Source organism: Gadus chalcogrammus, chromosome 11 (assembly GCF_026213295.1).
Source record: "Gadus chalcogrammus isolate NIFS_2021 chromosome 11, NIFS_Gcha_1.0, whole genome shotgun sequence".
Lineage (NCBI taxonomy): Eukaryota > Metazoa > Chordata > Actinopteri > Gadiformes > Gadidae > Gadus > Gadus chalcogrammus.
In genome coordinates this window covers 6,063,557-6,079,339 of record NC_079422.1, presented here as the reverse complement: position 1 = coordinate 6,079,339, position 15,783 = coordinate 6,063,557, and the positions used below count along the sequence as shown (strand labels likewise).

General features: G+C 47.1%; 2 protein-coding genes across 2 annotated transcripts; both read right to left on the bottom strand.

Annotated features, from left to right (window-relative positions):
- Positions 1–127: 127 nt before the first annotated feature.
- On the bottom strand, positions 128–5,584 carry prpf31 (PRP31 pre-mRNA processing factor 31 homolog (yeast)). The gene is made up of 14 exons (XM_056602343.1): positions 5,398–5,584; positions 4,882–5,097; positions 3,308–3,368; positions 3,129–3,212; positions 2,915–3,012; positions 2,506–2,612; positions 2,213–2,382; positions 1,937–2,094; positions 1,716–1,805; positions 1,498–1,625; positions 1,318–1,390; positions 882–1,010; positions 523–621; positions 128–428 (listed from the first exon to the last, which is right to left on the bottom strand). Exons 2-14 carry the CDS (start codon positions 5,095–5,097, stop codon positions 324–326), a joined length of 1,518 nt encoding a protein of 505 aa, XP_056458318.1. The 5' UTR covers positions 5,398–5,584; the 3' UTR covers positions 128–323.
- Positions 5,585–6,454: 870 nt separating this feature from the next.
- lmtk3 (lemur tyrosine kinase 3) lies at positions 6,455–12,278 on the bottom strand. Its single transcript, XM_056601888.1, has 6 exons — positions 9,383–12,278; positions 9,048–9,211; positions 8,830–8,954; positions 8,361–8,686; positions 8,192–8,273; positions 6,455–7,115 (listed from the first exon to the last, which is right to left on the bottom strand). Exons 1-6 carry the CDS (start codon positions 12,164–12,166, stop codon positions 6,979–6,981), a joined length of 3,618 nt encoding a protein of 1,205 aa, XP_056457863.1. The 5' UTR covers positions 12,167–12,278; the 3' UTR covers positions 6,455–6,978.
- Positions 12,279–15,783: the final 3,505 nt, after the last annotated feature.

Here is a 15,783-nt window from a genome sequence, read left to right as displayed (position 1 = left end):
GGGTGGAGGTTCTGGGTTGGCGGCCTTTGACCCTGGCCTCTTTGTGGAGTTTACGTGACCCTACTTAAGAATGGACTCGGTTTTTGGACTCAGAGGGGAAGGCTTGTGTAAATCATACTAATGAATACCAGCAGTTTAAGAAATGGCTTTTATTCACAACCACAAATCAATACGTAAATATAAAACAAATAAGGGGAGACGTTGCGTGTGTGTTTTGGTGTGGATGGGGAGAGCATAATGTCCAAGTCATTTACAAATTGAAAAAATACCATCACTCACAATGTCTGACCAGTGGCTTTAAAAAAACTAAACTAAATAGACCATTATTCCTTCTTCACCTTAACAAACTCTGACGTGTTGGAAAAGTATTTCTGGTTGGCCTCAGCCACCTTCTTCTCTGCTGCCTGCGGGTTCACAATCTCTAAGCCCTGAAGAAGAACAACACCGACGATGACTTTAAAACACGATCTTAAAACAAAAAACAATGCGTGGATGGGAGTTTTGTGAGGAGAGTTGCAATACCTGAAGCGGAGTAAAAGCCACGCTGGAGCTGATTCCCGAAGAGCGGTCTCTGACGGTAGACTTGCCCCCATACGTCATGCTCTGCTTCTGCAATGTCCTCTAGATAGGGCGACAAACACAATACCATTTGTAGAACCATTACTGCCATTGGCATGGTTTTTACGTTATTCTCACTACTTTGCATTTTTGTAATATAGATGACCCTCGGCATGTCATAGGAATGTCCGTCTGTTTCACTGAAGATGTTCTACGACACATCTGATAACTAAACACTTTGGACTCATGCAGTCTCTCGGTGATGGGATAGCGAGCCGCGGCGACCCACGTTGTTGGTGCTCTGGGGCAGCGGGTGCCTTTACCTGGAGGGACTTGGAGATCCGGGCCTTTGTGGCCTCGTTGACCTGCGCCTGCCTGACTCGCCCGCTGCCACTCTTACCCAGCTGACCCAGACTGAAGCCCAGATCCTCTTGGTAGGCATCGTCTTCAATCTACAAACAGATAGACAGAGGTTAGAAAGGTTTCATTTGTGGTCGTGTGCCAGTGGCTTGCAGGAATAACGTAAGCTCACTACATCCAAAACGCTCAATGCATGATGTTCTGTCATAGACAGAAACAGTACAGACTACCAGTCCACTTGTGAGTTCGAGCCACACAAGAAAGCCCTTTAAATGATCCCAAAAAGGAAATAAGGAAGAGCGTTTTAGGACCCTTTATGAACCACATTGTTGAAACCAGTAGTTCCTTTTTTTAAGTCACCTCACAACGACCATGAAAGAGTTTTAGACTGCTGCTCACCTCTGCAAAGGTCATCCTGTTGGCGTGTTTCCTGATCTCCGTCAGACCCAGGCGCTCCTTCATCTTACGATACCTACACAAGACAAAGGCCTTCAGTTTGAATGCCAAACGGCACTCTAATATCTTAGATAGTGCACTCTGTGAACTGCGGCCCTTATGTGGCGTGTGCTGGTTCCTCACCTCCTTCCACCTCTCTTTTTCCGCTGGCCGTCCAGTGGGGCCGGCAGGGGCTTCACCGTTTTCACTGGGGGAGGCTCCTGCCATTTGTCAAACTTCCTCTCTATCTCCTCCTTCAGGTCGTAGCCGACCTGGAGAGACGGTGAGGGATTAGCAGCGTAGCTTCAATTACTCATCACTCATCCAATGACCCTACTTCCACACGTCTGGCTGACCCTTACCTTCCCTACACCACTCTCATGGAAGCTGTCCACTCGGGCGGCCAGAGTGCACTTTGAGGCCACCAGACGAGCCGCTTTCCTCCTCAGGTCCTTAAAAAGGGGAAACAAATATGTACAGACGCAGTTAGCCAATGGGCTGCAACCTCGTATTGAAAACAATTACACACAACCAAGAAAACAAACCACAGTGTCCCTGCATGCATCACCCCTCGTGTACTCACAGGGGGCAGCGACTGCACCACGTCACAGTGGTAGATGTAGCCTGTGTGGGGCAGCAGGGAGGTGCTGCTGAAGCCAGACAAGGTTCTCCTCTGGGCTCCCAACAACATGAGGTTACAGGCCGGCATCTTAGCCAGGTTGGTCAGGCCTCCGGCAATACCTAAAGTAAAACAACCCATTAGAAAACTATTGTCAGCGAGACCCCTAGGCACAGACAATTCTGGGGTATTAGCAAAATGTACAATTTGGAAGGACTGGATGTTTTCTGTAGCACTCACCCATGATCTTGGCCGCCGTTGATGCTCCTACGATGATGGACACATTAGGAGCGATGAAGGACATCCTGGATTCTACGTATTCGTAGATCTGGTGTTTGGATTGGTTTAGTTCCAGGGCCATGTCACAGGCCTCCTCCAGCTTCTTCAGTTCATCATCGCCAAGCATAGTCCTACATCACAACATAATAGATCTTTGATCTGAATCGTCCCCGGAAATGCCGCATGTCTTTGCTGTATGACATTTAATAGAATGACCATATGGAGAGGTGAATCATCTTTGGTTGACCCCTCACCCCTGTGTTGTAGACGCTGTTACGCTGACCACCATGATCGTGGCATTGGTGAGGATCTGCTGCAAATTCTCGTTGTTCTTGCACTTGTCCAAATTGTTCCCAAGTTCCTACACAGAACAGATAGAATTTAATTAAATTTTGAAACATTTAATAATTTTCCCCTTCACATTGATCAGGTATCATTAGTGTCGTGTATTAGGGTATCCGAGGGCCCATATTAGCCTGCAGTACCATGCTGAAACATTATTGGGCTCTGAAAGCAGCTTCATTTACTACCATGGCTCAGAGATCAAACAGGGGAATATAAGTTTACTGCTTCAGGACACTTGTTTGAAGTACATCTTCACAGGGAAAAGACAATACTTCAGGGATAAAGTATCATATGTGCCTTTCACCACCCCACACTTACTTTGACCGTCCGAACGTAATCCAGAGAGGTTGGCACAAGTGACTCAAGCTCTGGAAACCTCTTTGAGTATTTGTCACGGGTAAACTTGTGAATGATATCTGAAAAGGAAAAAAATATGTAAAAGAAATAAGCTTGTATCAAGGATTATACAAATCAAATCTACAAAGTCATTTATTAGGACAACGGCAACAAAGATGTTTCAACATTCACTCACTCAGTTCATTTTCAATCTCTACTGTGAGGTTATTGGCTGCAACGATGAGTCTGTATTCTGGGTCTGACTCCACTGGGCCCATAACTATGAAAAAAACAAAACATTAGAGCGAACAGAACAACCATTAGTAAGTTGTACCACCAACAAAACTAAATCAAGAGCTGGGGAAATGCACTCACCTTCTGAGTTTTTCCGCTGCTTTCCAACATAGATTTTGATTTTGTCCATGATTTCTGAAAACTGAAAACATATTCAAGTGTTACTGCATCAAACATTTCTGCAATCTTACGTTTACCAGAGACGATGTGAATGTTACCACTACTATTTAATTTGTCCACCCCAATATTTCAGTGTTAGTTCCAGCCATCTAAAAGTTGCAGAGAGACTGCAGAGGCTGATTATGGTCCCACGTTCACGTAACGCAAGGAGGTTACGGACCCCTTGTGCCCTTACGGAACCTACTTGCGTCTACCGCAAGGGCCTGACGGGCGCCTCGCAAAAACTTTAACCCTCCGTCGAGTCGACGCATCAGCAAGGGCTGTGATTAGTCTGCTTACTAAATTCCAACACAGAACCAAAACAGTTTCAAAACTGCGTCAAAGCGTCTGTGTGGTCCTTGCGTTGCGACGACGTGGAACCATAATCAACCCTAGAGGTGTCTATTCAACTATTTTACAATTACATGATGAGCACATGGTTGGTTCAAAGTTAAAATAGGACCAGGCGCGTGCCGTCCATATGGGCAGGTGGGGCAGCGAACTACTTGCAAAAGCATGCTCCCAAAAAAATAGTTACTCAGTAAATCATGGCTCCAAGTCTATTTTTAATAATGTGAATTTCACATTGACTATCTATAGTTTCTGTAGGCTTTCCGGCTTTTTTTGGTCTGTTTACATCAAATTCTCGATGATGGTGGCGATTCTAGTCGAGTTTAACGTGTTATGCAATGTAGGGCAGGATAGCTCAACGACCGCATTCCTGTTTATCACATAACTCTGCCGGCTGCAATAAGAATTGCAATCCGCACTAAGACGTCTATATGGTTGTAAAGTAGTCTGCCCCATGGTCATATTCTAGAACTGTTGTTTTAACTCAAATTATTCCACACGTATCTTTTGTCGTTTCTATATCAGATGCAGATATGGCGAGTGGTGTTGCACCTGTGATTAACAGTGTTGAGTTTCTCTTAAAAAAAACATTTGAGAGGTTAAAATTGGAAGAGAAGTTAGAAATCAAACAACTTGGCCCAGACAGACAGGATATAAACATTTCTCCCAAGCATGGTATGAAAATAAATAATGGCTATATGTTTGCTCAAAAGAGAAATGCTGCGTTTTGTTTCCCAGGTCTACTTTTTCCGAGCAAGTGTGTGCACAGAACAAGGGGATAAATGGACCACGGATGTGAAGCATACATATACATATATACATATACATATACATATACATACACACACACACATACATACATACATACATACATACATATACACACAAACACACACACACATATATATATATATATATATAATACAATATAATAATGTATAATACAATATTATATAATATATACATATTACAAAAACAAACTGTGGGTGTGGTCATACGCTAGTAGTTTCTGCCCCACTGAAATTTAGGGTCACCGCACGCTACTGCATAGGGCATATGTTATCGGAGAACCCCACACTCTTAACAAGATTTGTGACTAAATATTTCGCTCTGGTCGTTTACGGTTAGCGATTCTCACAGCTCACCTGCTTGCTGTCTCGGAGCTTGGCGATAGATGATACACTCTCTGTCCCAGCGTAGTCCAGCTCCATCTCCTCAGGGATGTCTTCCAACATGCCTTCGGCTTTGCATTCTGCAACTTCGCCATCACTATCTCCCTCCTCTGTTCCTCCATAGAGGTCGTCTTCGCCTTCTTCCCCGGCCTCCTCAAGATCCGCTAGTAGCTCATCCGCCAAAGACATCTGAGGCCGATGGGAGTTGAGTGATGAACGATACAGCCGCAAACAAGCTCAGCTTACATTGTTTAGTCGCACTTACACAGAATAATTCTATAAAACGCTAATCAATAGTATTGCAAAGAGAAGAAAATGTCGTAGATGTAGCCAAGACACAATAAATAGAATACATAACAACTTATATCGTTACAAGATAGTTGGAGAACACATGTTCACTACACGATACTGATATTAACAGACTTGATTGACTCGAATCCCAGCACATTGATTAGCGTTGTTAACATCGTTTAATTAGGAGTGTCTTACCTTGGGGGTTTAAAATGCAAACCAACCCCCCGTTTAGGGTACGTAGGGTAAGGTAAGTGGCCAGGTGAAAATATATCGATTGTATTTCAAGCTACTGCGCTTTCCTTGTTCGGCATTTGGTCGTTGGTCGCGGGTCGATGACGTTGTAGTTTGGTCTTCTTCTTTGGTTGCTGATTACTTAAAGTTTAGCGCCACCACCTTACCGCCAACTACAGGGCTCTTAGGAGGAGTCATGTACAAGTGTGGCAAATAATCAAATGTATATAAAGAATTACACTAAATAAACTGGACGGTTTCACAGTTTTAAGTTTTTATTTACCCTTGTTTATACAGTATCCCTTGAAAACCATCCTTAAACAATACAGGTTTAAACCAACATTATAACAGACTAAACAAAGGGACTAGTTGGTTGTCGACGGCAAGATGGATGGTTATTAGTACAAAATGAGGAAAATTAACAGATACACCAACAAATGGGAGTTATTTACTAATGAATGGCATCCTTTTTCATGCTAAGCTACATACATTTTCATTGAACAAAGTAAAATAATGACAAGACAGCTAGAAATCCATTGACGTCAAATAAAATAGGACATTACAGGACATATTTTTCTACAGAATGGCATATTTTTACAGATGGAATTATGCAAAATACTTTTTAGCAAATAGGGAAAATAGCAATTCATTTGTAAAGAACAAAAAAAGGTAAAACATTTACTGAATCTGTCCTAAAGAAATATGTTAATTCAAATTATTGGAACGAAGCGCAAATACATTTATAACTTAATAAATACATGAATAAATAAATAATAATAGTAATGCTTTTGTGTATTAAATTGGCTTATGTGAAATACCAAGTACATACAAATAATAAATAAGTTATAAACATACCTTTCGAATTGTAATCAAAAAGAAGATTTTTTTTTCCGTGCAGCTTAAGAATACATCTAAACTTAAGAGGATCTAAACTGATATTTCACACACTTGTAATGATATTTTTTTACAAATGTTTAAGTGAGTATCCTTTGAATAAAGGAGTCAACATGATTTACCCAACTGCTGGCTACAAGAATAACTGACTGACTGCAATTAAAAATCTTATTTTTTTATAAAGAGAAAAATTGAGTCCAAGCATTTAAATAGACAGATAAGATGACTCAAGAAAGTGCTTAACCTGCACATCTGGGGGGTAAAATACAGCGAAATGAAGCAGAAAAGGAGCAGGTAAGCTGGTACACAGTAAGACTCCCATTGCATAGCCGTCAAATCTGTTTAGAGATTTTACAAAGCTCCAGGCTCCCCTTCTTCCAGGACTTATGCCTTCGCCTCTTATCAGACCTTCATCAGCCAAAGACTAGGACTAAACTCCAGAAAACAGTGGCAGGGAGGAGCTCACCGACCCTAGTCATACAAAATCCTGCAGCTGGTAAAATCTAGAATGTGGTCAGCGTCTAGAACGGGAGTCTATATTTTTTTTCTTCCATTGCCTATTCAATAAAAAAATAGCCTCTGAGAAAATGGCTGGGGGGTTGGGACGTTTGGCTGGCCAGTCTCAGGAGGGGGGGGGGTCAGCTCTGATGGTTATCCCACCATGTGGGGGTCGTTGGCGGGGCTGACTGTAAAGCGAGACGCCATCACTGGGTTTGCCCCTACCGGCGACCTCGCTTTGACTGGCAGCTCGTCTTTTCTTTTGGATTCTTTGCTTCTGGCGCTGGACCCTGATGGAGAGACATGTAGAGGTTAGCAAAGCTGCGGAGCAGAGCCAAAAGCTGTACTCAGGTAAAAGCCTTGTTACTTTAGAATAATAAAGACGTTATCATTAGAAGAAGCAATGGTCGACCTTGAAATAATGACTTGAGTAGGAGTAAGAAAGTCAGAAAGAAAGGATTACTCATGTACTGAGTTAGTGGTGGTTGTGTGCGATCAAACCCAACTTTGGGGACAAAATCAATAAAAGTAAGACTTCATGTTTGATTGTGTGAAATAAAAAAATATTAAGAGTAAGATTAAGATTGCTTCTGCTATGCATGTGCATATGCAGTTATGAAATACATAAATCTTTTCTTTACATATCTTTTGGTAATCTTACAATGGTTATGATAGAGTAAAAGTGTGGGTTGTCTTAAATGAATGATTTATCATGTGTTTAATGCCTTAAAACATCAGAATAAAATCCTAAAATAAAATCTTTGGAGTTCTTCAGGATTGCCACTTCGAGATTTCCGAACAAGTAACAGAGAAAGAATGAAGTGGTAGTGCCCACCTCTTAACGCTGTCAGGGTGACAAAACAAAGAGAGAATGCTTGTAGGGTTGTGCATGGGATTTATGTTACGAGTTGTGCAGGTATGTGTGGGTGAGTGAAGACTCTTCTACACTAACCCACACATACAAGCCTCTCACTCTCTCTCTCTCTCTCTCTCTCTCTCTCTCTCTCTCTCTCTCTCTCTCTCTCTCTCTCTCTCTCTCTCTCTCTCTCTCTCTCTCTCGCTCTCTCTCTCTCTCTCCCTCTCTCTCTTGCTCTCTCTCTCGCTCTCTCTCTCTCTAAGAGAAAAGGAGAGGATGAATACGGATGATCGAATGTGACTGTCAGACTGTGAGGTTGACCTCAGTGCCTGATTATTTTGGAGCTGTCAGCTTTATAGCAGCCTGTCAGGCTTTGACTAATGACTCAAAACTTAAAAGGCTTACCATGTTATATTACTCATATTTTTTAATCCAAAACCATCATCTCCTCTGTATGTATGTTTGCTGTATGTCCAAATCCTGGCAGCTGTTTTTTTCGATAATACATACCATGTAGATCAAACTTGGTGCTTTTACCAGAAGCTGGAGTTGGACTGGGAGTGGAGCTGCTCAACTCATTCGTTGGAGTTTCCTGTCGCCCATTAACAACAAAGAGTCAGTTTATGCCTGTCTTCTGCCCTGAACAGTCAATTAGAGTATTGAATGAAAGTCAAACTACCTGATCAAACAGATAGACCGTGACATCATCGAAAAAGGAGACGTTCCTCCCTCTGTATTTCTCCTTTTCCATGGGCTCCTTGGGGGACTTCAGCAGACTCCTCAGGCCCACACGTTTGTCCACGTCTGTCTCCGTGATGACGATCACCCTTCTAGAGCTTTCATCCTCCTGCTCCTCCTCCTCCTCTTCTGGGTCGCTCCCTGGGGAGAGTCCCCTCCTCCCCCGCCCCAGCCGACTACTGAGGCCCCCCTCCCCAAATCCGCCTTTCCCAGAGGGAAGGGTAAGAGTCAGGGGTGGGAGAGCAAGAGAGAGGCGAGCGAGCTTGGCTGTAAGAGAAAAAAAAACGGTTGACATCTACAGCCGAAATACCGAAAGATCTGTAAATCCGCTAGTACTTTAACCTTCAGCTTTACATACAATAATAATCATACTAATGAAAAGCCCTAATGTGAATCTAACATGAAGGTACCTTTCATCGCCTGGTTTCCTAGAGCTGGTACGGATGTAGCCTTGTGCTGTTCAATCACAGGCAGCGAATCAGCTGTCAGCGCAGAGTCGCTGCTGGGACCCGGGGCCACCGCCTGCTCCTCTTGGCTTCAGAGCACAGGGAGGAATCAAAATAGGCTCAACTTTGAATAAGGGTGAGGTTTTCTTTTCCTTTATTTGAAAACTATTTATATATTTTACCTATGCTCTGCATTTTTGTCTTCCATTTTGACTGAATCCACAGTGCCATCTTTGCTTTGGGCCCCCCATGGTCGCAGTGTCACAGTCTCTTCCATAGTGGAACCCCACAGCACATTGGTTTGGACATTCTCACTCAAGGAGAACTGTAACCTTTCCTCGCATACCTGTAGGAAGATAATAAGTTTAAGTAAACCAATGGTTTACTGCATTCCTATCTCAGAATAATAGATGCGGAAGATGAAGAAGATTATATCAACAACTCAAGCTTTGGTCGTAAACGTAAAATACGACAATACGTGCAACACTTTGAAACCTCTGCGGGGTCCTCTCCTCACCTGCATCATGAGGCCGTTCTTGGTGGGCATCTTGGAGAGAGAACCCTGGTCCTTGACATCAGGTGGGTGACCTGAGGACAGGCCTGGCTCTGGGCTGTGTGTGTCAGACCGCTCCTCCTGAGGGGTCAGCTTGGCCTGACCATCCTGGTCCACACACGCTGCAGGCTCCGCCGCTCTCTCTGAGTCCAGCTCCTCTGTGGCCCCGTGGGTCCTGGTCTCCTCATCGTGGTGGCCCTCAGCACCGACGACCTCCTGCTCAGGGTTTATCTTCAGAGACTCCAGGAGCTTCAGGTTCCCCAGGAAGTCTTCCTCGTCCCCAGATATGCGGCACAGTTGCTCCAGCTTCTCAAAGTCCTCCAGAGGCTCCTCATCCAAATCCCTCCACTCAGAGATGAGCAGCTCTGGGAGGGAGTTCAGGGAATGTGGTGGTTGTTGTTGCAGATATCGTTGTTGTTGTTGAGACATGGAGGAGGTCAATGTCTTCTGCAATTGGTTATTATCTTCATCGTGCTCCCCTAAATCAGTTGTGACTCCACTTTCATTTTGTATTGTAATAATTACAGGTGAGAGATTTAGGTTGGCCGAGATGCCTTTGCTTTGCGTTGGAGCAGGTGTATCAGCTGGAGGCTCTATCGAAGAGTCACCTGCAATGCAGGACAGGGCATTGCATTTCTTTGTCTCCGTGCTTGCAATAAAGTCCTCCAGATTCATGTGACTAATCAGCTCTTCTCCCTCGATGAGAGACGGTGGCGGACTAGGAAATGAGTCATCTAAACTCTCTAATTTGTCATCTTGCACATCCAGATCTATGCTGTGTGGAGGACTAGGGAAATCCAAAGAACTGAAATTGTCCACCTGGGAATAAGTAGTCTCTGTGACCGCCTGCACAGGCAAATTAACAGCACTGGTCGTGGGCAAAGGCTCTTGTTCAAAGGATGCACCATTTGAATCTTTCCCACCATCTAACGTTATTATTTTCTTTTCAATGTCAAAGTCTTCAAGCTCTGGACTGAGGGCACTTTTAGTGTTGATTTCTGGTATAACATCTTCTAGACTTGAAATGACAATAGGTGGAGCCTCAGAAACAAAAATAGAAGTAACAACGGTCTCCAATGTGTCAGTGGAATGGTTCTCTGAATAAGAGCATGCGTCTTTTTCAATAACTTCATCTGACGGTTGATTTGAAAGCCACCTGTTAAAATTCTGATTCTCTTCTTCTGAAAACGCTAACTGCCCCTCACTGTTCTTCACCGTATCTACTGCTGGCGTGGTTTCGTTAAGAGTATCTTCCAATATCTCTTGCTCTGGGATTTCCAGATTCTCCACTTCGATCACTGTGATTGCATCTATGCTGGAATCATCAATTTCTTCTAGACTTTCAATATTTTCATTTTGCTGTATGTCCAAATCCTGATGACAGTCGCTGACTATTGAATCATGAGGTTCAAGGTTGTCGATCAGCCCCTGTCTCTCCACATTACAGGGTACCTCAATCCCCTCCAGGGCAGCTGGATGAGGTTCACTGCCAGCCAGTTCATCATTCTCCTCGGCCTCCCAGAACTCTCTTCCAACCACGAGCCTCTCTCCAACCTCCCAGGCCTTCCCACCAAACCCAGAGAGGAACTCTGACCTCAGCTCCACATCCTGTCTCCTATTTTCCGGAGATGCCCATTGGTCGTTCTCTGCGGGCCACAGGTGCAGGTCGCTTTGAGTGAAGCGGTGACAGTCGAGCTCTCCGGTGATAACCGCTCTGCCTGTCCTGCCCTCCTCCTCGTCTAGGGTGTTCCACAGCTCTTTCCTCTTCTGCTCCAGGCCCTCGGGGGACTCTTTAGTCATATCTTTAACAGGAACAACTGCTTTCTGATCTTGCTTTACTTCGGCCCTCTGGGGGGACTTCTCCCTCTTGGCATTACTCAGCTCCCCGGCAGCCAGCTGGTTCTCTGTCTCTGTCTTGGCTCCATCCATAGAGCCCTCCCCGTTGGCTGAATAGCACAGGTTCCTCAGGCCAAGCTCGTTGGCATCTGTGTTCTGGAGCTCCAGCCCAGGGCTCTCTTCATGGTCCTCCGCTTCTTCCTCACCCCCCTCGGGCCAAAAGGTACCCGCTCGAGGGCTGATCGTATCCTCTTCACACTTCTCTTCGCTGGCATCCAATGGTGTGGAGGAGTCATCTTCAATTGGGGTGCTGCTGGTTTGAATGCCATAGTACCGTGACAGGCGAGATTCATGCTTGTCAAAATGAGATGCCGTCATGGATTCCTCACTGCTGTTCCCAGAACAGGGGGAATTATGTGCAGGAGAATCAATATCTGATTGAGTAATTCTTGCACTTTCTTGATCGTCGGATGTTGACATACTATCCTTTGACTGACTGCCAGAGCTACTCTCATCCAAAGTATTTGTCTCTGTGATGTTCTTGGGATGCGAGTACTCCTTTGTAGAATCCGGATGTTTGCAATCGGTTATCTGTATGTGAGAGACAATGCCGTCTATGTGGTGCTTGTCTACCTGAGCTGTGTCCCCATATGAGTGCCCAGGCTCATCCTCCAAGTTGGAAAACATCTTAGCAATGAATTCAACGCTACCCTTGGACTGGGAATAATTTGACTGCTTTGTTAAATTGCTGAAGCCCCCTTCATTTGTCTCTCTGCACTCATTCTGGAATATTCCAGATTCATCGCTCTGGGCAAACTCTAGCCTGCTATTATGAATATTTTTCTCATGATCCATACAGGACACATCATTTTCAGGAGCGTTCTGGTAATGATCCCTCTCGTTCTCCGACATCCCAATCGTTTCCCAGTCCTCAGCTTGAGATTTCCTATCTGAATCCGCAGCAGTCTGTTTGAGGGGACTCTTTCCTCCTGTCTCTCCCTCTTCCTCTGTCTTCTCCTCTATTCCTGTCAGCGTTCCCCGATCTCCCCCTCGCCCGCTGCCAGGCCTCGAGGCCCCCAGTCCTTCGGCGACCCTCCGACTCAGGCCCTCGCCCTCCCACTCGCTGTCGGAGAAATAGGCCGAATCTCGATGAGGCGTTTCACTTCCCAGAGCTCTCCACCCTCCACTTCCGCCTCCCCCGAGCCAAGAGTCGCTGGGGGTGAGGCAGTCGGCTGAGCTGGAGGTCATTGGGGACAGGACCGAGTCACTGGGGGTCATAAGAGAGATATCTGAGGATTGGTCCCAGTCAGGCGTAGTTGGAGCAGATTGGAATTCAGCTGTACTGCTCTCCTCAGTCAGTTGGGTCTTCAGATAGCTTTCAAGATTGTTTCCAGAAGCAAGAATCTTAGCTAGATTGGACTGAGTGGCAGGTTCTTCTTCTGTTATGCATATTGTCGCATCAGAATCATTACTTTGCAAACTGCTGCCTTTCAGGACAGCACTGCCAGTTGGTAGATCATCCTTCAGAATATCACCAGCATTCATGAAACCAGTCCTTTCACATTGGTCAGTCTCATGTGAAAAGGGTGTTTTGTTTTCACACTGCAGTCCAGTGGGCTCATTGTGAGATGGTTCTGACATCTCTCCATGTCTCTGTTCACCTCTGGCGGGTAAAGCCGGCTGTTCTGAACACTCGTTTTCCTCTTTATCACACGGTTGGCTGAACAATAAACCGTTTTTGGGCATTTTCTCTGAAAACAAGCCACCTTGTTGGCATAGTTGTTCTGTAAGTGAGAAAGTATCGACAGTGGCTCCACCTGTCTGAGAGTCATAAGTGTCTGGGTCCGTCTGTGTTCCAGGCTGCTTATTTGGACCTATGTGAAGGATTGGGATATCAGGTCTTTTTGTAACCTTAATCTCGCTCTTCTTAGCCCGTTTGGTCACTTGAGCGTAGATGGCCTCCTTTTGTGTCTCATCCTTTCCCTTGTTTGACGCTCGTACTGAGCTCTCCGATTGAAAGCAGATGGTCTGGGAGGAGTCGGGGTCGATGCATATGGACTCGTATTCAGGGGACATCGGGGTTGGAGAGTAGGCCGACTCCTCGTCCTTCTTTTCTGTTGTTACTTTTTGTCGAGAAATGATTTCCGTCAAGAAGGTTTCAGCGGAATGGATCTCCTTCATGAACTCTTCCCTGGTCATCTCCATCTTCCGGGGCTCCGTCTCAGGGTCCTGGAGCTCTGACCGTGGCCCCCCAGTGGTCATCTCGGCAAGGAGCGAGCGGGACCTCCGTATCCCCTTGGAGTAGGCCTCTTCAGCCTCGCTGTAGGAGGGGAGACCGGGGGCGCAGACATAGGGCCGCAACCTGGACACCGGATGGAGGTATTTCACAGAGTCTTGTTCTAACTCTTCCTCTGTATCTTGGTCTATGTTCTGTGTGTCAATTTCTGTCAGAAAGAGTTCCCTTTGAAAAGACTCCTTGGTGACCGTACACTTCCCCTCTGGGCCCGTCCTGTCACCGTGTCTGTTGGTCCCCCGCGAGCGTTCGGCCGAGCTCAGCTCCGTGACAAGGGACTGCGATCGGCGCATCCCTCGGTTTGGAAAAATATAATTCCCCCACCTCTCCTCCCCCTTCTTCTCCTGCTTCTCTTCTTCCCCGGTGTCTTCCTTGGACTCGCCGGACTCTGTCGAGGTGGTTATCTCTGTCAGGAACAAATGCAGGGGTGACTTCCGGGCAGCGGCCACGCTCTCCGCCTGCAGGTCGGCGTCCTCCTTCCATATGCTGGGAAGGAGAGTGGCCAGGCGGGACTGGGTCCGCCTCATCCCCCGGGAGAAGAGCTCTGCTGTGGCTGGGTCTGCGTCCTCAGACAGGCTGGAGTGGCCGACGGTGGAGCTCGTTCTTACGGGGGACGTGAAGGGGGAGTCATCCTCGTCCGAGTAGGTCGGACTGGAGGACGATGAACGCCCCTCGTTCGGGATTTGGGTGCGAGGTAAGTTGCGGTAGACCGGCCGCAAGGGGTTCACCCTCCGTACGGGGGAGTCAAAGTCTTTCTTACGGGAATGGGAATGCTCCTTGGAGTTGCGCAACGACGATGCGCGCCTCATACCTTCCTCCCGGTCAGGATCTTCACAGGATAGCGGGTCTCTTTGAGTGTGGATGTGTGAGCGGCTGTATCGGGAGTAAGTGTCTGCCATGTTGTAACTGGGGTACCCTCTCATGGGCTTGCTGTGGGGAGGCAGAGGGGGAGGACACATTGGAGCTGCGGAGTAAATGGGATGGCTTGACGGGGGCAGGGACGGGGAGAGGGATGGCGACGGGGGTAGGGCCTGGCGCGAACGATGGAGTCCCAGGTGGTCAAAGGCGGACGGTGGGCAGCTGCCCATATGATGTGGGTCCGTCTCCACTCTTCCACCCAGGGTGTAGTGAGGCAGCCCTCTGTGGTATCCCAGCGGAGGGGCCGGGAGAGGGCGGGAGTGCAGGTGGCCGGCTGAAGACATGGACATGGAGCGTGGCTTCGGTGGAAGAACCGGGGCATGGGAAACATTGGACGAGTACTTGTTTCCTTCGCCACCCCGCTTCCTATCTTCCTCCTCGTCGTCGCCGAGGTCCACTACTGAGAAGTCGGTCACCCGGGACGACGTGTCCCGGAACTCCGCCACTCCCGTGTTGGTCACCTGGAGCTGTACCTCACTGGAGCGGACCGTCTGGACGCTCCGGCCGAGCGTTCTACCATCAGTGGAGTACGGCACTCGCTCCTTGCCCAGCATCCCGCTGCGGATCTCCATGAGCTCCATGTCTCCGGGGCACATGGAGTCAGAGCCGTAGGGCGCTTGCAGTTTCCCCTTCAGAGTGGGCGATTTATCCTGAGGAGTGTGTTCCTCTAATCTGATGTAGTATTCACTGGCCAGGGAGGGGCTGCGGGCGCTGATCACCGGAACGACGGTGGGAGTGTCCAGGGACTGCCTGTGGGTATGGTTCAACGTCGGGATGGACTGGGGAGGAGGGAGAGGTTTGTAGCCCCGTCTTGCGTGGGCCTTCTCCCAGAAGTACTCAAAGTTTAAGCCCTTGCTGGTTTCGGTGACTGTGAGAATGTCATCCAGCTCAGAGGAGGACGGGGTGATGCAGTTCCCCACAGGGTCCAGCAGAGGGTAGGAGTTGTCTCTGTCTCTCTCTCTGCTGTACTCTCTGTCTCTCTGCCGCTCAGTTGTGGCGGTCTGAAAGGCGGGTGGACGGAGGGAGTCCCAGCGTCTCTCGAAGGACTCGTCGCTCTCTCCTCTCCTCCCTCTGCTGCCCTCGTTGTACTCCTCGTCCTCTTCATCTTCCTCGCCAACACTGCCCCTGGCGATCCCTCGCTCAGCTGCCAGGAGGGAGGAGAGGAGGAGAAATACTTCTGCTACGGAGGGACGCTGAGATGGAGGCAGCCAGCAGGACTGCATGATCTCATACCTGGCGTAGGAGCAAGCAAAACAAGGTAGAAGATAGGGATTAATTCATCACACGGCTGGGGGCATCATTCAAAATGATCATTAAT